This window comes from Epinephelus lanceolatus, chromosome 6 (assembly GCF_041903045.1).
Source record: "Epinephelus lanceolatus isolate andai-2023 chromosome 6, ASM4190304v1, whole genome shotgun sequence".
Taxonomy (NCBI): domain Eukaryota; kingdom Metazoa; phylum Chordata; class Actinopteri; order Perciformes; family Serranidae; genus Epinephelus; species Epinephelus lanceolatus.
The window spans coordinates 5,908,384-5,930,561 of NC_135739.1; the positions used below are offsets into that span (position 1 = coordinate 5,908,384).

Below are 22,178 nucleotides of genomic sequence, written 5' to 3' on the forward strand. Positions count from 1 at the left end.
AATAAATGTTCCTCCTCCATAGTGAACAACTTGAAGTCTGCTCATTTGAAGAAGTGCTATGAGTAATGAGCTGACCTTTTTGTACCTGTATTAAGAGGAGTTTTAATTCAGATTTGCCCGGTGTTCTGCTCTGTCATTCCACAGAGACGATGCGCTTCTGACCTAAGAATGACTCTTTGTTAAAATGAGTTGCCTCTCTTGATTTGCTAGGCAAATCTGAGAAATGAATTTGTTCATTCTCAGCTTGAGCAGAGGAGAAAGGCTCTGTCATTGGGTTTGGTGTCTGTTGTTTGTGCAAGGAATAGTTTATAAAAAATGTTTTTGATTATTCACAGTCACACAGCTACAGAGCATTATGCCATGGAAGGTGGCCAGGAAAAATCTTGCCAATCAATGTGTGTGTAAAAGGGTTTGAAACCTTAGTCCAAATGTACACAGTTTGTGACCTGATGAATATTATGAGGAATTATGAAATAGCTGAATCTCAAGGGAGCGTTTGCAAGTGAGGAGCTGTGCAGGTTGCAGACTTGTGCTGCATACCCAGACTGCTGTGATGGATCTAAATGGCGTGTCCTCTGCAGCCCAGGCACCACTGGGGAGGTCAGGGATTGAATTACAGCTCCTATCGATTATTATTCCCACCACTGCCCTTCAGAGAGGCCAGAACAGGAAATGCATCCTCCACCCTGTGGGCTCCTGGGAGGAACAGCTCCCCTATACCGTTTGCAGTCAGGATGGCTAGCTGTCAACCACGGCTCCCACTTTGTGAATGGAGCTACTAGAACTTGCCTTGGCTGTGCATTTAGTTGAGTTTATTCAATCAGTAAGCTCTTCTTTCCAGGAAGTCAGTTATAATGTTGTTTATTTGAAGTCCTCAACTTACGTCAGCTCTGTTGGACAATAGCTCTTAGCTGCAATGTTCCCAGAGAGATGATGTTGTCAGTTATTCTTCTTCATGCCTCAAACAATAAAGCTGGTTTACAGAAAACAGTGTCTGCAGAGGTCTCTGCATGTTTGTGTGTGAACTGGTTTGCTGATAAGGCGGACAATACGAACGCTGTTTTTAAACATAATGTATACACATTAGGTTTCTGCCAAATACTTCTGCCTGCCTCCTGTCTTGGAGCTTTAGCCAAAGGCTTCAGTCCTGGGGTTACTCTGTGAGACTCAAGGCCTGGAGCAGGGGATTTCTTAGTAAGTTACATTTTAATAAAAACAACCTGACCCACACTGTGTGGGGCTGCTGTGGCTCAGGTAGAGTGGGTTATCCATTTATTAGAAGATTGGTGGTTCTGCATGTTGAAGGAGCCTTGGACAAGATACTGAACCCCGAATTTCTCCCGATGGCGGTGCCATTGGTGTGAGTGCAAGTGAATGGTTACTCAGTAGCAGGTGGCACCTTGTATGGTACCCTTAGGCCACCAGTGTGTTAATGTGTGTGAATGGGTGAATGCGATATGTAGTGTGAAAGTGCTTTGGTCAGAAGACTAGAAAAGTGTTATGCAAGTGTTGTGCAGTTCATTTACGTTTGAAGCTGTATTCAACTCTCTGGTCGCTTTGTCATGATCCACTGAACTTGTGTTGGTAGCAGAACTTAAAATATAAGTATTTGCTGAATCATGGAGAAGCAAAGCAGTGTCGGAGTAGATATAAAAAACCTTCAAAATGCCAATGGAAAAAAAAGTTCCTATCACGGGTCAGTGTTATTGTTTTTTTTTTTGTCCTTGCCCCTATACTGATTGTTTTATTGAGCAGTTACTTAGTAACAACAAAGACTCAAGTGAATTCTCATGCCTCATATTTAGTTGGCCCACATCCTCTCGTGCCACCCAACTAAACTCCTGTTTCCAGGATAATTGAAATTGTCTGCCTCCATTTCGCCAGCGCCTGATTGGTACTGTTCATGTGCAAGTGTGAACAGAGGTGAGAAGGAGGCGAGATGGCTCTCTCCTTAGCTACTTCCATCATCAGCTCCTGAAAAAAAAGTAATATGTTTAATTCTTTTTTACCAGTTACCTGGTTGTTCAATTGGGCAAGTGAGATGCTAGAGTTATTAGCCTGACATTGTATTTTAGTTGCCTTATTGTTGAGCCCTGCAATCCGAACCAAATCCGAACCAAAACTGTGGTTCTGGTGTCAGCCATATGGTGTAACAAAGGACAACTTTGCAGTGACCTCTCGCTCTCCTGGTAGAGTGTACACAACATAGAGGCTTAGTCCTTTGCAGCTGCCCAAGTTTTGATTCCAACCTGCAGCCATTTGCTGTCTGTCTTCCCCTCTTTCTCTCCCACCTTTCCCGTCTACCTACAGCTGTCCTCTCAATAAAGGCAAAAATGTCCAAAAATAATCTAAAAACAAACAAAGAAATACTTGTCTTAAATCTGTTTAACTCTAAAAGAATGAGACTTCTGTTGATCACCAATAAAATGTCATTTTGAAATATCTCTTCCACTCTATCCATGGATGTTAACTGTATCCAAAACTTTCAAGATGTCATTAAATGAAATTAAGTGATATGTACTTGCTGCAAATTTGCAATGCGACCCTGAAGAATCTGCACTTGTTTATTACAAGGCAGAGTTTCACAGTGGAAGCCTGCATCAGGGTAGCACCAGCCAGGGCTTGACAAAGCATCTGCTTGTGTGTTTGTTTGCAATGAGCTCTGCCTCATTTTGCATAACTTGTGTAGTGGAGGACATGTGACAGAGGGAGAGACTGAGGGCGAGAGAGAAATGAAGACTAAACTAAAAGAAGACAAAGAGCATTTGTCTTTTGCAGCCTTTCCCAGTGCTGTTCCCCTCAGAATATTTTGTTAACAAACTTAATCCTGCGCCTGACTACAAATTTCTTGATGTCATGTGGATCTATTTTTTAAGTCTCTGCGAGAGCAGGTAGAACTGTCATCAACACAAGATTAAAATATCAGATGAATCAGGTGTGTGTGTGTGTGTGTGTGTGTGACACACACAAACACAGTGGGCTGTTTTCTCAGTAATGCACTGTGTAGTGAGTTTGTGTATCATTGTGTGTGTTACCATGCCTGGTAGCTTTTGGACAGAGCAATGATGTAATGCCTATGACTCCACTGGGTGTGAACGGTTAGTTTAACAAATAGATTAGCTGTGATGCTGTGATCTGTGATTGCAAACTGGTACAAAGTACCAATAGCACAATGTCAGGTGCCCATGTCTCATTATTTGGTCTGGTGAAAAATGAAAACATTCCCCATATTCTTTTTGAGTGCAGCTAGAGTACAGTTTACTTTGTTTTGAAGATGGGGGTGTATGGCACATATTTTTGGAACATAATAATTGTATTATTTTGGAGCAGAGAACTGAATAGAAGTAGGACTACTAGTTTTGGTGTGTGCAGCCCCCCCTCCTTTAATGTATCCTCCCTTTTTTTCTTTCTCTCTTCCATCCTCCCATTCTTTCCTTTGCCTCCTACTGCAGTCAGGGATGACGCATCAGTATTGCTGTGGAGCTTACAGGAAGTGTCGTTTTGATAGGCCAGTGGAGAGGCAGCACAGTAGCAGCTCTGACATGCGTATGCATTGCTGAGCCACAGCCAGGGAACACTCGCAGCATTTTGATGACATCACCCACCCCCACACTCTGCTCCCGCCTCCCTCTGTTTGCTGTTGAAACAAGCTCGCTCTCACTCAGAGAGAAAAGAGCAGGCATCAGTAAAAGAACAAGAGCTGGCTGGGAAGAGGAGGGGCTGCTCATGAGCGAATGGAGAGGGAGAGAGCTTTTGGGGGAGGTGGAGGGTAGCTGACAGCGCTAGTGGGCTAGGACTGGCACACACATACACACACACAGGAAGAGAAGAGGAGAGGGAATATTGCCGTACATTGTTAAAGACTTCTGCCGCGTACTGTTTTGCTGCTGTTTCTTCCCTATCTGGAGCAAAAGTTCTCACGCAGTTTTGTCCTTCGCCTCTCTGGATTTTTCTATGCTGAAATGGGGATGAGAGACTCTGTGGATTGGCAAGTGGGCAGCAGGCGCTGGGGTGGAATACTTCTCTAACTGACCAGGCTATACTCTCTCTCCTCTTCTCCCAGCGCAGCTCTACTCTTCCGTGAACTAGGTGGCAGAGGAAACAAACTGGTAGCACTTCTTGGCTCTCGTTCCTCAGCAGCTGCTCACACTGTCTTTCGGGATGCTGCCTTTAACTAGCACCTGTGGAGGGTAGGATTCAGCTCCAATCGGGAGGTGTATGAGGGGTGTTTATTTGCAAGAAGAGTGGAATGTTTGGGTTTTGTGAAATGAAAGTGACAGGAGCTGTGTGATATTTGTGCCTTCTGGTGAAGCCTAACTTTTAAGAGCCGCCATGCTGAGCCTGCAGGATTCGGTCTTCTTTGAGATCAGCATCAAATCTCTGCTCAAGTCTTGGAGTAGCAGCTGTAAGTATCTTGCCAGGCTTGCACACATGTTTACATACCACACTTGGCCACCAGACTTATCTACCACACACAGCCAGCAGACCCGTGCAGCGTTGTACATGCGTGCATGCACTCCAATCTTTGCTTTGAGATTGCCTATCTCCTTCCTGTATAAGAAAGGTGGTTATTAATGGAGTTGTCAGGATGACTGATTATGTTTAGTCCGGGTTTAGCCGGGCTTGTTTGATGTGTATGCAGGTGGCAGCAGTTAACCTCTTCCCTCAGCAGAGTCCACCCTCCTCCCCCTGCTCATCATTGTTCTACTGGCTCCTAGTTGTCCCACAGATAATGTTTCTATTGATGAGCATCTGCTGATACACAACACAGGTGGACTTGAAGTATTCTCTCTGTTTATCTGGAAGTGCTGGCTGTTCCAACTTTCCCTTACTCTTTCTATTGCTGTCAACTTAAAAAAAACAAAAATGAACATCCATATCTCTCCTCAGTCTTCCTTACCACCTCGCACACAATCTTCATCCCTCCTTTTTTTCCACCTACTTTTATAACCCTCCTCTCCCTTCCCTCCGCCGCAGCTAATGTTTCCCTACTATTGATCCGTCTTCTGGTTCCCTCCTATTATTAGCTTCCCATACAGCCCATATTACATCAGAAATCAAAAAGGCGCTGGCTCCTCAGTCTCATTGAAATCTAGTGATGGACAAATGTGGATAGCAAACAGCAGTCTGAATTGCCCAGCTGATGCTGCATATACATCCACATAGGTATAAACATGTTTCTTGTGCAACTCAAAATTGCACTTTTCTCGCACATTATTGATATAGTAAAAAAATAAAAATAAATAAAAAAGCTAGAGTATAAAAAAATAAGGGCTGCCAATTGTTATGGATTTCAGTTGTGGTATTTGGTAGTGGTACAGTACACGTAACTTTGCTGTGACTGCAGAACCTTAGCCACACAAACTCTGACCAAACATTTCTCTCGTTTGAAAAAGGAACGCAAGGCTTGTCTTTTTCGAGGGATCACCTGAGTTGGCTTACTGGGGCTCAAATAAATTTATTTATATTTGCAATTAATTCCTTTTCATTGTGACAGGACCAATGGGAATGGGATCCTCCTATAATGATGTACATAGTTTTATGTCCTAATATCGACAGCAATATTATAATTATAAATTTTAATGAGGACTTTTCAATAGCTTTCCCTCTGTTTCTCTCCCTTTCACACTCATTTACACACACACATACACACACGCACACTCTCTGATAGCGGTTGGAAACGTGCTGTACAAGTTTGTTCTAGATATGGAAGTTTTGAAGTTTGTTCTAGATTGTGTGGCATGGTAACTAAAAGTGACTTCACCATGTTTGGGTACTAATTTGGGAACAATCATCAGACCACATCTTATCACAGAAGATTGCGTTAGGACCTTAACCACACATTGATTTATATACTTGAAGTGGTTTTAAAAGAATCAGTTCTTTCAGAACTCGCATGATGCCAGTATTTCAATTTGATTGGTCCCTGCTCTGCTCTGGCAACATGAGGACATGTATCATGAGACAATCACGTACACATTTTGATAAACTGGTTAGGTAGGAAAGCTGTTAATTATCAGGGTTCCCCACACTGTATTGCAGTAGAGCCGGGCTGCCTCTGCCAATATCAGAAGAAATTATTACACTTCTATGAAATATATTAAGCCACATGTTTAAGGAGTGAGCTGACAGTTTGGACCATCATCAACAGACAGAAATTTCACTGCCATCAGCATAAGAAACTGTTGTTTTGCATATATTTAGCTAGCAGGGGTGTATAGTGGTTGGACTGATCTCACTCAGGTCTAGTAGCTGATGTTATGCCAATGCCAACATTTAAATGGTGATGCTGGAATTGCTCTAAAAAACGCAGTGTACTTAACTGTGGATACTGTAAAGCAGAAAAGTAGCTCAGTGGCTAAAAGTGTCGAAAGACATCAGAAAGGTCTCTGGTCTGGTGCTTCTCTGTGTGGAATTTGCATGTTTTCCCTGTCTCTGCGTCAGTTTGCTCCAGGTGCTCTGGTTTCCTCACACAGTCCAAAGTTATGCAGGTCATGAAAATAAGAACCTCTTATTTGCCCAGAGGTGTGAATGTGAGTTTGAACATATTTGTCTGTATTTTGTTATGTGATTGACTGGTGATTTGGCCATGATTTACCCTGCTCCAAACGCAGTGTTTTCTCACCCTCATGACTGTTGACAGAATAAGTTATGTTAAAAAGTGTGTATTCACAGATACTGTTACAGTGATTTATTTGTGATATCTTGTAATAAGACAGATTTCTCATAGAAAGACATAAAAACATTGTTTTGAACTCAGCAACCTTTGTACCCCCAAAAACAGGGAGAAACTGTTTACATTCCAGGGCACATTGTAGTAAGTCTGTATTCTCTCCCTCCAGGTCATGAATAATTGAAAAAATTAAAGTAATATATAAAAATGTTTGTACTCAGGATCCCTAGAACATCTGATCCCTAACATTGAAAAGGCCTCTGTGCATAGCATCATAGGATTTTCTGTTAGCTTGGCAGTAAAGCATCCACCTGTTGAGTAAACAGCTTTCTTCCATTTGTCCCTCTTTCTAATTTACCGCCCCCTCGCTCCTCTCTCCCCATCCTGTGCTGGTTGCCAGTTTTTCATTGGGCCTCTCAAACAAAGAGGGCCTAATTTCAGAAACTCTCTCTAAGCTGTCCTGCTTCAACTTCAATCCTTCTAGTCTCTCTTTGTGATGCTTTTCCCCCCGTGTTCTGAACACAGAATATGTTGTTAAATGTTCTTTATCTTGTCCTACGGTATAAAGATGTTAGACATGTTCAGTTGGAACACCCGGTAAGATTTTGAGGAATTAACACATATGGTGAGTTCACAGCTAAGCCCTTTATTGCTAAATCAATTTTTTAATCGTGATGGAGCATGCTTATTGGTTTCCCAATCTATTCCTGTGTTGCACTGTTGTCAAATTATGATAACAGATTTCTGCCCTTTATCTTTTAGATTCTTTCTTATTTTGATGTTGTATTGGTGAAAAGTAAACTAGTAGTAACTCGTCAGAGTGAGCATGTTGAGGCACAATTGCAGAATTGGCACTGCCACACCACATAAACATTGGCAGTGATTCCTTTGTCTCTCTCTTTAAAAAAAAAATGGACGCACTTGCGGGCCTGCATTCCAACGGTATGTGTGTGTTTGTGCTGTTGTTTCTGGTTGTCCTGACAGGGGAAGTGAGCAGGCGTTTGGGAGGGTTTTATTTTAACTGTGACAAGGTGGAGTCACTGCTCTAATAGTTGTGTAATCCTGCAGGGTGCTCCATTTCTTAAGCACAACCATGGAACTCTGGCAGAGCGGGGCTTATAGGCCTCTCATAACAAAACATAAGCATTTCTTACGCCGCAGTGGCAGCCTGTCATTCCTTTCTATCAGAACTTTAGTTGCAGTACTGTCCATGGTCTAGGTCGTTCTGAATCTCTTAGATACCAGTGTTCTCTTGAGTTGCAGATCTCAGTGTTTTTCAGGCTAAGGCAGACCATAGAAACTGTATTTTGGCAGGTGATTTGATTAGTATATATAATGAGGAAGAACAACTCTGAACAACTGGTAAATCAGAAACCAGTGACAGCTTTATTGCTTTCAAGTTAAGGGCACAGCCTTGAGAAGTAAGACATGTTTCACTTCTTTAAACCAAGCTTTTTTTTTCCATTTTGAATATTGTGAATACAGCATCAACAACATCTGACAGTACATCCAGTCACAACGAAACATTGTGCTTGAAAAACAAGCTCTCTTTTTATGCCTCCGTGGTGGCAACAGTCGTGGCCCGTGGCGTTATGTTTTCAAGGATGAACTGATTAGATTTTGACGGTCAAAGGTCAAGGTCATTGTGACCTCACAAAACACTTTTTATGGGCTGTAACTCAGGAATTCATAAAATTTCACACAAATGTCTAATAGGATAAAATGATGATGTCATGCCATTTTATATCCAAAAGGTCAAAAGTCAGCTTCACAGTGACATCATAATGCGTTGCAAAAACACTTTCCTGGCTGTTATTTAATGCCATAAACTCAGGAGCAGCAGGAGTGACATTTGGTCAGGTACTGAAGCGGTGGCACTAATCTTGGGTGCCCAACAGAAGGTTGTTTAGCTCTTCTGTGCTGCTGGGTTGAAGATGTGTATGAAGTATCCACTTTTACAAATTGTTGGTTCTTCGCAGCATCAATGATATTTGAAGCACTGTCAGCTGTCATAGCTACAGCTTTGAGTTCTGTCAGAATCAGCATTATTATCCAAGCATTGTCTCCATGAACTTTCACACTAATCCACTAGGGTTGGGCGATGTGGCTTAAAGTAATATCGCAGTATTTTATACACAATATATCTCTCTGTATTTTGAAATCCCCTCTAAACTACTGTGGATTCATAAAATAGAACAGAATTTTTAAATTAAGTACAGTGACAGTAAAGTTAAATAAAATAGCTACTATCATAATTAATTTAAATAAAGTACTGTTATGATAAATTAAATGAAATACTGTTATAATAAAGTTAAATTAAGTATCGTTATAATTAAATAAATCAAAGTAGAACCACTGGTGCTTTTATTTTGAAGCACCCAGATCATCTCAGGCCGAAGTGTTGATATTTTTGCTGTGAACGTGAAGCTTCCAGTCAACAGGGGTTGTTAGCAGTTAGCAGAAAGTAAAACTGTTACTGTGATGCCTTTTAAACATGAGGATATATTCACTGCAAGCTGGAAACAAACTAACAGCTCTCCAGTTCATATATTAAAAGTATTTGCAAGATGCACTGGTGCTCCATGGTCACAAAATATGACTACATAGTCATGGTCTGGAGCCCTGCAGATACAAAAACACAGGTTTCATCTGGTCACACTATCATTATAGTCATTAAGTTAAACTGTTACAGCGGCGCCAGTAAATGTGATGATTTATTCACTGTCAGCTGGAAACAAACCAACAGCTCTTTAGTCCTTACATTAATGATATTTGCAGGTCAAACTGGTGCTCCATGGTCGCAAAATGTGACTAAATAGTAGCAGTCTAGAGCCGTGCACGTACAAAAACACAGTCTTTCTGTTAGTGTATGTGCATGTGAGAGGGAGACCTGTACAGGAGAGCACTGAAAGTCTCATGTCAGTGGCTTAAAACAAATTACGGTCTATACTCGATGTTTGTGATAGTCATTTTATAGATCCCATGTTGACGAGCCAGTATACATTCAGTATAGTCTGTCTGTTGCCCACCCCTGTAATAGAGACACAGCAGAACAAGACAAACAAAGTGGTGTCGAATCAGTTTTATTTATATATCCTTATATCACAAAGCAAACATTTTCCTCAAGAGGCTTCATAATCTGTACAGTAAAAGACGTCCTCTGTAGTTGCACCATGTGATGAGGCTCTCTATCAGTCCTCTGTACTCCTCTGTAAAAATAGTCTCCTAATGGAGACAGCGTGTTTCTCACTGGAAAGTCTTCACTGGAGTCATAGATGTCAATATAGCGATAACCTAGATTTTGCCAAAAAAATACACCTAATACATTTTATTAAATTTCTTCAAAGTCTTCACTACAGATATTTTATGAATCTGGGCAGACATGGATGTTAACTACAACATGACTGGCTGGTAGAATCTTACAACTACAAGGTGGTAATTCTGGATTACATTTTGCTGGCAAAACATGCTTCAACTTTTTTTTTTAAAGATTTGAATGGAAAAAGGAACATGACCTTAGGGTCATAAGTGAGTCGCTTGTTTTTCAGTCAGCACAGTTTCTGGCTTAAAACAGGGAGAAGTTTATAAGTAAGTAACCTTCCATCTTTTTTAAAATCATTTACAAAGATTTACGCAGTGGGGTCAGCTTTGGAAGGGATCGTAGTTTGGCATGCCACAGATGACTGGCATGTCTTGCGTTTTTTTTTTTTTTTGTGAACTGCAGAAGTACAGTGTTGGGGTATTCATGTGTGTGGACCAGTCAACAATCTATCTGGCTCAGGATGGGAGAGAAAAGAAGGATGGAGGGGGTAGAGCATGCACAGCACGGATTGGTTATTAGGAGCTGGCTATGTGACATCATTGGGGGTGTTGGTGCAGCACAGTAAACAAAGAGGGAAATGCTTGAAAGGCTCTCTGTGCTGCTGGACAACATGACCACAACACAGCTAACACTTGCCACTACGCTGCTCCTGCCACCTCCCCACTTTCATTCGCTCTATAAAACATAGCATGTCTATTGATTTCTGATTGATTTAATCATAACTGTTAAATTAGTGTATGCTTTAGAATTTTTCCACGGTATTTTATTTCGCTTTATGTTTTAGGGGGTACTGGTGTGGGAGAAGAATAGTCATTTATGTTGAGATATTGGAGGGAATGGTGGCCTTTTTTCACATTTTTCTGATGTGGTCTTGTGTTTTAAAAGGAGATACTGTAGTATTTAAATTATAATTAGAAAAGTAATTAAAAAAAATTGTGGTTATTTTGCCTTTTTTTTATTTACAGAAGCGATTTAACAGTTCCATGTTTGTCATCCTATGATAACTTGTGATGCACATTAATCTAAATTTTATATTCTATAATCCATCAGTTAATTGAAGAAGTAATTGACAAGATGATTGATTATTCAAATTAAAATGATTGCTTATTGCAGCCCATGTAGGTTTGTGCATAAAGTCATTAGTACTAACTTTGTTTTTGAATGACCCTGTTATTTAACTTACTCCAATCTAATAATGACTTTTCAAACTGAAACTGGATCTCTGACTGTTTGGATACCAGATTATGTTTTGAGAATCTGAGTAGTCTGAATATCAGATAGTGTCTTGGTGTACATAGTGTGCCACAATTTGATTTTGTTGTTGTACAAAAAGCTTCATATGCGAGGTGTGAGTGGTTTTCTGCTGAAAAAAATATTTTATCCGGCACTTCTGCTCCTCAATGGTATTCAGACTATTAAGAATGCACGAGTGTTTCTGTGACAACCAGGAAGAAACAGAACAAGACTTTTCCTGGGAGGGAATGAGGCAAAGGGTCGGTTTACTATTGGCTGTCAACTTGGCTGGACTGGAACCATTGTGGACTGGACTGGAAGTCGTGTCCCAGCTGTAGCATAAATCTCAAGAGAACTATTGAATGTCATGAAGCCTGGTTCCTTTGAAAAGATAGCAACTTGGCTCTGTAAGCATGAACTTAGACAAGCATGTCATGATGATAATGCAATTTTCATACATTTCAGTTCATTTTATTGGTAAATAGCAACTTGTATGAAGCTGGTACTTAAGTGCTTTTTAAGGTTATTTATTGTTTGACTATGTGGACTTACTATCTTAGAGACTCACAGCACTGTTTTTCACTTGCATTAAAGGTTGTATATATTTTTGTTTGTATGATGGTGTACATAAGAACTGAAATTAGTATTTACCCTTCATGGCTAAAGGGAGAAAAATAAGATAACGCCTACATGTGATTGTTTAACATCTGTTTCCAGAACTGTGCCCTCTAGCTTCTCGGCCATTTCCCTAAACACCAAAACCCTTAAGATTTGTTTCAACTATTTAAATGGGATGACCAAATGATCTGTGCCATATGCAAATGCGTAGAGCTCTGGGTTCTCTTCATGACCTTAGATGAATGTTTTTCAGGAAGCCAGTCTAAAATACTGCTGAAGGAGCTCTGTGGACATTCAGTTTTACAGTGTTTTGCTTTCCTCACCACTGAACTTCCAGCCTTCCTTTTTGGTTATCTGTAATTCACATAGTTAAGACTTTTTTAATACACCTATTGTTTTTAAAGGTGCATGATTTCTTAGAAAACACAGTTGACCTCCAGTTTTACCTTAGATTCATGTAATCCTCTTCACCACTGTGAATAATTTGCATTTGCACCAGACATAGTCTTCGGTAAAGGGGGGAAAAGATGTTAGATCCAGAGAAACAACAAAGCAGACTCTCAACAGTTGGCTGTTAGGGTTAAAAGTTAAACCAAGGACACCATGTTTATATCATATGCACCTAAACCTACTGATACTGGTACTGTAAGAAATCATATATTTTTGAGTATAGTAAGTTAATTTTGTAATAGCATTTTTCATCACCATCGGTTTATGTAGATGACTGCTGCATGTAATTTCCTGTGATTTGTTAAATGTAGTCTTAATGTTCTCAAATCAACTCAAATTTATTTAGAAAGCACATTTAAAAACAACTCATGTTGACCAAAGTGCTGTACAAAAGGAATAAGATGCTAAAAACACATACACGAGAAGCAACACAACTGTCAGGTACACAGCTCAAATATTTAGAGACACAGCACACATAGGCACGCATCAGCAGGACTCAAATGCTGCTTGGTTCTTTTTAATCTCCCAAAAATGCTAATCTGAAAATTAAAAACCAATAAGAATATCACAATCAGTAACATACATTTGGTACACAGGGTTTGATTTGTCACTTTGTGGGTTACTCACAGCTCAATAATGTATAATGGCAGTTTGATAAAGTACTTGTGGCAGACAAAACAAAAGTATCAACAGTAAATCTTCAAATTAAGTATTTTTTTCACATCTGGCCCAACTTAGTCGATCTCTCAATGCAGAAGTAAAGTGCAAAGAAAAAGTCCGTCTTGTCAGCTTGTACATTCCCAGAAAGGGCAGCTGGGGTCACCACCAGAACTTTGAGGACATATCCTGACAGTTGCTAGCATTGTGCTCTTCAAACCGGGCCTTTCTGGCTTATCTGTTTGATAAATGAAGTCGTAGCAGAGGTGAAATGCAGATTTTGTTACTTTTGGACAAAGTTAGGTTAGCTGTGCCAAGTCTTAATGCTAAAGCTAACCAGCTGCTAGCTTCATACTGTATTAGCATCCAGACATGAGAGTGGTATCAATATTCTCATCAATCTCTTTACAAAAAAGTGAATGAATATATTTCTCAAATGTCAAAATACTCCTTTCTGTTTTCCTTCCAGGCTTGCTGCTTGCTTTTTGAGCAAATCAGTTTTGCAAGAAAAGCAGTACATTTCAGCTCAACACTGTTGAAAGAGCTGGCTGTAATATTTAGTTATTCTAGATTCAGACATAAACACAAATATTGCGATTTTTCTGATAGATTTTGATAATTAATGTTGACATTCCTCTAATGGGAGTTATGATTATTCTTATGTTTGTTTTGAAGGTGATTTGAGCCTAATATGGCCTATACGAGTTTAGAAAATTAGTTTATAATTAGAGGCGTAGACTCAAATGGAAGTAGTATGTTTGCTCTAGTCAGCACTGGAATATTTCTCTCTTGCTCTCTCTCATCAATTCAGTCAACTTGCCTCTTTAGGAAATGTCGTTGCTCCTGTTTGGATAAGAACTAGAGCATGACACTGCATACTTTACAAGATTGTGTTGTTCTTAGTTTGACCCTGCTGCTTTGACTCCCACTGTATTATTTTCTAACCTCTACCCTCCTCTCTCTCTGCAGCTTCTGCACCAGTCAGCAGCAGCGTGAGTAGACGCCGTGCCCCCTCCTCAGTGACTCCCCTCTCGTGGGAGAAACACAACGTTGCCGCCATGTCGAGCATCACCATCGACCCCGAGCTCAAGCCCGGGGAGTTTGTCATCAAGAGTCTATTTGCTGAGTTTGCTGTGCTGGCTGAGAAGAAGATCGAGATGGTGATGGCTGAACCGCTGGTGAGTCCACAGGGGGTGAAAACCAGTGTCAAGAAACACAGGAAATGAAATTCAATACACAACACGTGATGTGGCGCACACACACTGCTGAGATAATCTCTTCTCTTTTGCAACTAACTGCCATGCCTTTAGTCACTTCAGGAAAAAAAAGAAATATGTGTGAGGAAACCGGCAGGACAGGCTCATAATGTTCATGTACATGATCTACGGGAATGATAAATTTGTTTATCATTAACAGACTGATTTACTGTCCTTTCATCGTCCTGTTCCTCCATTAATTCCTTTTATTCAGCTCAGCTCCTTCACATGGGGGCTCCTGCCAGGGTAACATCCTCAGGCTGATAGAAGTCTTACCTCACGCTTGTTCAGCCCCTCATTCACAGAAAAAACTTCAGTGTTCATTTGCTCACTCATCAACAGGCCTGCTGCTAAACCGACAGCAACCTGCTGTTGTGAGAGTACCAATGTTACAACTCTGCTGGGTTAGAAACACACTTATTCTTAATCTCTCTGTCTCTGTCTCTCTACCAGGAGAAACCCCTGTCCCGATCCCTCCAGAGAGGGGAAGATGCACAATTTGACCAGGTCAGTACAATCATAGTAATGACCAGGAGGTAAAAGTGTGTGTGGGTGTATGAAGGGCTGGGTAAGAAGGCAAAAAATGTCGACATGTTAAAATTGTTCATATCAGTCGACATCGATAATTAGCACAATAAATGTCAAATCAGAATTGGCTTTATTGCCGTGTTTTTGTGTACATAAGGGCTGCAACTGATAATTATTTTCAGTATTGATTAATGTGCCGATTATTATCATGATTAATTTTTTTAATTGTTTGGTCTATAAATTGCAAAAAAAAAAAAAGGTCAAAAATGCTCATCACAGTTTCCCAGAGCCCAAACTGAATTCAACACAAGTAATCTTCTTTCGATAGACAAATCAGTTAATCGATTAATCATTGCAGCTCTAGTGCACATTAAAGGAATTTGATGTGAATGTTTTGTAACATACATACACAGAATAGACATGCAGCTAAAAGTAAAGAAAGTTGTTGTAAAAGATGAAAAAATCATACAGTTAATTGTGATTTAAACTTTTATTATCAGTTCATGACAAACACTTGTTAAACAGTGGAACATTTCTAAAGTAGATTCAAAAGTAATTACAATCAACAAAATGTAAATCCATTAAATAATGACAAGACAAGAAATCTTAATTCTCATCAACGGAAACCCTTTGTACAGATGGTGTAAAACATTTTTCAGCCGTCAGTGTTAACAAAAAAACAAATCTCAACTGTCGTCAGTATTTTCTGTCACTTTAAATGCACAGCATGTAATTGTGTGTTTCTCAGTCAAAACAATAGCAAAACACAGACTTTGATGACACTGTGAAGCAGCATAGCATCGCTCAAACAACCACCATTGCAGAGGAAAATCTGTCTGACTTGACCCAGGCAGAAATCACGTTCACATACAGGGAAACTTATACGTTTTATTCATGTATGTTACACTATGTCATTTCATTCTAATGAAACTGCTGCAAGTCACGTTAGATAACTTAAACTTGCCAACTTACCATTAGCATTAGGTGAGTTGACAACCCATACAGCTACCCTAGCTAACATGTGGCAAATTCAGTGGTGATGTAGCGCTGCTTTTAAGGTGCATAAGCGCCCCCCCACCCACTACCAGTGTATGGGTGATGTAATTATATGACACATTTATCAAACATTCGTTACATTTCTATCAGGAAAATTAAATTGAGATAATTATTGTTGTTGATTTATTGCCCAGCCCCAGGTGTGTGAATGTGACCAACAGCAGTCCTCTCCCACCTCTGTATGTGTGTGCAATATTTGAGTCCCCAGCTCCACCCACTCAATGGCCCGTCTGTCCCTCATCTGTAGCTGGTGCAGAACTCTATACAATAGGCCTGCCTGCTGCAGAATGCTTTGTTCAGCACAACACAAAGCCAATGAGGATATGGTGCTATAGATCCAGCTGTCCCCATTGTGAGTGAGGGAGAGAAAATGGGTATAGAGAGCGCAAAAGTGAGAGTGTAGAATCGCTGTGTCATCCTCAGCAGTAAATCAGCATTGGGTGCTGGAGTGTATCTGCCCGGCGCCATAAGGGCAGAGGGAGCAGTTGCATAACTCTCCTGCCTAACATCCATCATCCACCTCTCTCATCATGCTGCACTGGCCCTTAAATACACACATACACACACATACACTTAAATAGGTTATGCATACTGACCACCTCGACTCATGTTGTATGTGTTCTCTGAATCTATTCAGTCTGATCTTCAGTTGCTAAAATTCTGATATCTTGCTTTTTGTATTCACTCATTAGTAATAGGATTTACTGCTTTCTCATAACACAGCTGTTACTATACAGCAACATACAGATCATTATAGAGCATCTCTAACATCGGATTTGTCAAGCCTGTAAATGCAGTGCTATTTTTAAAAGGCACAATCTGATCAAAGTGCTGATGAGGTGTTTGGAGGACAGCTCATTATTCCTGTGGTGTTACATATGAACACTGCAGGGCCATATGTGTTGTGGAGCGGCTCAGTAGTATAGCAACACTATGGCGTGCTCAACATGTCAACCAACACTACACTCTGAATTGTAATCAATAGCTACAGTATGTCACCCGATAGTTGAGAAAACCGTTGCTCTATACTAGACCTACTCAGTTATTGAATATCCACTTTTAATTATTGCTTGTGGGACAGCTCTCTCTGCATGATGTAATCACTTTATTAGCATATTTCACAGGTATTTAAGTGAGCAAGTATTTAATTTGCATGCTAAAAAATGCGACTAGGTTTATTAGTCATAATGAGTGAATCTAATGTTTCTGTTATTGTTTTCCAGTTAATAAGCTCTATGAGCTCAATAGCAGAACACTGTTTGCCCTCCCTACTGCGCACACTGTTTGACTGGTACAGGCGGCAGAGCGGCACTGAAGACGAGTCTTATGAGTACAGGCCTCGCTCGAGTACTAAGTCCAAAGGGTGAGACTCTCATCTTCGTTTCCTTCCTCATTAACAAATCATTTGTAAATTATTGTATTTTTTTCATCAGTTTTAAGATGTACTTTGCTTAATACCTCCTTGTTAACAATTGTTTTCTGTCACACTTTGCAGAGACGAACAGCATCGGGATAAAGATTACCTTCTGGAACGGAGGGACTTAGCCATAGATTTCATTTTTTGTTTAGTTTCAGTGGAAGTTCTAAAACAGGTAAGCTATCTGAAACTCTGCTATACTGATTAACAGCGTCTATAAAAAAGTATTTGCCAGTTGGATTAAGGAGGTCATGTGACTTTTAAATGTTTACATATAGAAGGTGCAGTGCACTTGCACTTTAACCTTATATTGACATTATCTTATCCAAGCACATAGCAAGTGGTTGTGGATAATCCTGCTATCGCACTTTATGTACTCTGCCGTATATTTCTACTATAACTTCCTCTTTACAGAACTGGAATTTTTGAAGGTGTTTCTTTCTGATCTGTTGTAGGTTAGTAAAGTCATTTAGAGTACTCAGTCAAGCAGTGCAGTGGTGTATCTTTACCTTTGTGCTTGCTAAACAGATGCAGGGTTTCTCACTATATTTGATTTCATTTCAAATGGAATAGTTTACCTAATAGATTTGTTGTAGTCTTTGCCCACCCTTTTATTGCTACCAATCATTCAAATTATCAAGATATCCTTAACGGCCAGCGCAGCACTCATTCCTGATAAGAGAGTTTTTTATGGTCTCACGAGTGATTTGCAGTCTCAGAAAGATAACAGAATTGTTTAATATCTTTGTACTTATCTTCTGTAGTACAGAAAGGAACTGCAGTGTTGTTAGTGAGGTCTTTCCCCACAGGGGGACACAGTAAATAAACACAATGGCAACAGACCAATTTCCAACTGAGTGTGTTTCTAAAGTGGACTGTCCAAATCTGTGCAACTTTCTGAACTAAAAGCCAATCCCCGGAGACCAGAGCTAAGTTGTCCTTGGCTTTGCTCCTGTAGGGAGGCAAATGAATGGTAGCAAAGAGAAAGAATGAAGAATATCAATGCCTCTAATAAGACCAATGATTCCATGTCTACGTCACAGATTCCTCTTCATCCAGTGCCAGATGTTCTAGTACACGAAGTTCTAAACCTGGCATTCAAGCACTTTAAACACAAAGAGGGGTAAGTAAGCATCATCACACAGATGAACCAGAGACACAGATGAATAACACATGAATAAAAGGTGCTGATGAATATGCTCTTGACTGTGGCGCACTCATTTTGGGTTTGGCTTTGCAGTCATCAATTGATTTGTCTGATTGAGAAGATCAACTCTGTGGTCATTGTGTCACTATAAACTGTCGGTATCACACTGTTACTTCTCTGCATTAAAATATCTCAAAACAACTAGACCTATGTTATATATTTTGTTGACTTGTGTACTTACATTATCCCAAATGTTTCAACCCGTTCAAACCCTGAAAAATCAGCAATTTTATTCAAGACACAGTGCGTTCCATTTGCTCACCTGTCAGTGGCGCCATGTAACCTTTATCTCCTGTAGTTGCTTTAACTGCAGAGACACACAGGAACACCAGATGATACGTCAAAGAGTGAGAAAGGAATTATATAATGTCACAGAACTTACTCAGTAACAGTAATACAGATTTTTTTCATTGACTGCATGCCATTTTGCAACATAGTGTTTCATTAGAGACCTAATATACTGATATATTGCAGTATCTATCCAGCTTATTACGGTGTGCCACTCTGACAAGTGGCTCATGCCATCAACCAAGCTAATGAGTGGTAATTTTATTACTTAACAACAGCACGCTCTGCAAATTTATTTAGTATGATTGTTCAAACCACAGATAACAGCACAGGGCTAATCCAAGTCTGAATTCGCAGTAGCTGTATTTGTAGTTGACTTGTCTAATGTTTACGATAAGTTACCTTAACGAACGTGACTTGCAGCTATTAATAAGAATGAAATTACAACGTGAATAAACTGTGACTAAACATAACGTAAATAAATTCCCTTTTGTGAACATGATTGTTGCCTGAGTAATGTCAGACAGATTTTCATCGGCAATAGTTGTTGTTTAACAATGAAGACAACAACTTCCACGATCCCATTCTGCCTCATGACATCATTAAAGTCAGTCTTTTGTCACTGTTTTGATTTTGAGACCCCCGCAGCAAATATTACATACTGTGTGTTTAAAAAAAACAACAAAAAAAACAAGCACATTCGACTCTCCTTGAGCAACTTGAGTTAGCCTCGAGTAAACACACTTGCAAAGTTCTTTGTTGTTCTGTTGCATGGACAGTCGTATAGCACAATGTCTTCCACAAAAAGGACATTCATTTGTTTAAGTAAGATGTGATGACATATGCTTCAATTCACAGGTACTGTGGCCCCAACACTGGCAATGTACACATCATCGCAGACCTGTATGCTGAGGTCATTGGAGTCCTTACACAGTCAAAGTAAGCAACAGTAATTCTGCCTGTTAACTGGACACTGGCTAAATAGTTCACAACTTATCACATTCTCAGTCACCAGTTAAGCTCTGTCATTTCTTTGGGGAGTTTTTTTTTTGTTTGTTCTGTAAGTGTAGATGTATATATTTATTGTGTGTGTGTGTGTGTGTGTGTGTGTGTGTGTGTGCTCAGGTTTCAGGCAGTGAGGAAGAAGTTCATCACAGAACTGAAGGAGCTCAGGCAAAAAGAACAGAGTCCTTATGTAGTCCAGAGCATCATCAGTCTCATCATGGGCATGAAGTTCTTCCGGGTTAAAATGTATCCTGTGGAGGATTTTGAGGCTTCTTTTCAGTTCATGCAGGTAAATTATTGTCATTTATTTATGCATATTAACCAGAATGCACCTACAGCAAGAGTGGCCGATACGTGTGTTTGCTAAATTACACCAGACATTTTTTTTTTACTGCTGCCTCTTTGTTCAAACTCAGCAGCTCTCCGTAGCTATGGCTCATAAAGCTAGATGAGTAATGATCAAAGGTGAGGTTTGCCAAGAAGCGAGTGTATGTGTGTCTTCGGCTTTGCTAAGAGCTGTGAATGGAGCTGTAGCTTTTTCCATTCATCTCTATACACACTAAACGCACTGTTCTCTCTACATCATCATGATTTCCTGTTGTGTTAATTGAACATACAGTGGTTTATGTTCGTCACTCTGTTTCAGTATTTTTCGTGGTTGCTAACCATGTGACGATATTTTAGAGCCTGAACAATACAGGATGGTTACATTTTGTATTGAAATTGAAAATGCAAAATTCATTCCAGTTAGGTTTGTCTCCTATTAAAGGTCATCAGTATTTTTTGACCTTGACCCTATTTTCTTAAGTTTTTGTGTCTAAGTGACTAATGAGAGCAACAATTTTTGAATCTGGTCCAGTATTTTGCAAGAGCGCTGCAGCCAGCAGCCACAATACATGCTGCAGTGTCACCATCAATTTACATTCACTAAAGATGCTTGTTTTTGCCACTGTCATGTCTTACAATTTATAAAGAATAACCCTACAGAGATAGATCTTTTTGTTAAAGAGTAAAATTCTTTTTGTTTATGCAGAAACAGCTCTGAAATCACTAGTGCCAAACCCACCAGACTGCATTTGAATAAACAGTCATTTAATTCTCGTAAAACACACTTCATTTGAAGTTTACAGAGGCAAAATAAAACTCACAAAAATGGTCTTGGTTTGTCTTTACACCGTTCCAACAGTCACCAGTTCTGGTTTGGTTAAAAGAAACCCTTAATTCACTCAGTTAGATGTCTGTATACATGCTAAAATTACTGTTGTAAATGAAGTTGAGTCGAATTTGCGATGGCAGTTTCAGGGCTGTTTCTGGTCAGACAAAAAGCTCTTTCTCTGTACGGATCTACTCCACGAGTTGTCAGACACTCAGAATAATAATCTGGGCCTGTCAGTGGCAAAATAAAGCACTTTCAGTGGATGTAAATTGACAGTGCAAACATGGATTGCAGCCTGTTTCACTACAGCCAGCTGCAGTTCAATACTGGACCAGTTTTAAAAGTTGTTTCTTTCCCTATTAAACTATATTAAGGGCAAATGGGACTACTGTTTGTTTTGTTGTCGCTGTTTTAATATTTCATTATATTTAGGAAAAAACTGTAGTCCCATGTGCCCAAAAGATTAAATATAGTTTGACATGAAAATGTCTGTATCCAAGGAACTACAAGGAGCATAATGAAGTACTTATTATCAATGAACTCACAACAAAGACATGCACACATATGCAGTGTTAAAACATATTCATAGGTATGTTAACAAAAAAAAATTGAAAGCTGTACTGTGAGGTACTTGTCTAATGTATGTCAGTACCAGATTTTAAGACTTCAGACCAATCAGAACAAAGGCTGTGGCATTTTTCCTTATCATACTAAATATAGACTTTGGGCACAAATAATACTGTTAAAACAAAATTTCCTTGCCTCAGTGAGTCAGCCTATGAAGGAAAAATGACAATAACAGGATGCTGTACAGTTTCTGTTCTCTTCGTGTGAGCAGCACTCTCTGATTCTGCATCAGCTAGTGTTATAATTCTTTCCATCACAGATTAGTCAATATTTATTATGTGCATTTCATTTGGAGTTGAGATGTGACGGCACAGTTTTCTTTTCTGAGGCAGTCTTATTAAAACAGTACACTTACAAAATGCTTCACAACAAACAGTGGGATTCAAATCTTAATTATAATTCATAACATAAACCTTTTTTAAGATTGGCAATATTATTTCTTGATTGTGTATGTTTATGTTGAAGTGTACCAACTCTGGCCAGTATAAGCTGTGTATTCTTCATACTTGTGTGCCTTTGATGCCCTTTCTTAGGAGTGTGCCCAGTATTTCCTGGAGGTCAAGGATAAGGACATAAAGCACGCTCTGGCGGGCCTTTTTGTTGAGATCCTCATCCCTGTCGCAGCTGTGAGTAACGCCCCCAACAGTTTCCACTGTTTTAATTTACCTGTTTTATTTGAGATCCA

The 22,178-nt window shown here is 39.8% G+C and overlaps 1 protein-coding gene across 17 annotated transcripts in view; it reads left to right on the top strand.

The window, feature by feature from the left end:
* The window catches only part of fryl (furry homolog, like), an 85,668-nt gene that overhangs the window by 15,339 nt on the left and 48,151 nt on the right, over nt 1-22,178 (top strand). For 14 of the 17 annotated variants that reach the window (XM_078168535.1, XM_078168534.1, XM_078168537.1 and 11 more), the window contains 8 exons: nt 13,923-14,131; nt 14,663-14,716; nt 17,017-17,156; nt 17,289-17,385; nt 18,254-18,333; nt 19,564-19,644; nt 19,831-19,999; nt 22,027-22,119. In XM_078168535.1, the coding sequence (XP_078024661.1) occupies nt 14,012-14,131; nt 14,663-14,716; nt 17,017-17,156; nt 17,289-17,385; nt 18,254-18,333; nt 19,564-19,644; nt 19,831-19,999; nt 22,027-22,119 (834 nt within the window). In that variant the 5' untranslated portion in view covers nt 13,923-14,011. Of the gene's footprint in view, nt 1-4,188; nt 4,406-13,922; nt 14,132-14,662; nt 14,717-17,016; nt 17,157-17,288; nt 17,386-18,253; nt 18,334-19,563; nt 19,645-19,830; nt 20,000-22,026; nt 22,120-22,178 lie in introns of those variants that run through there. The other 3 variants (XM_078168532.1, XM_078168533.1, XM_033622092.2) reach the window with 1 other exon arrangement.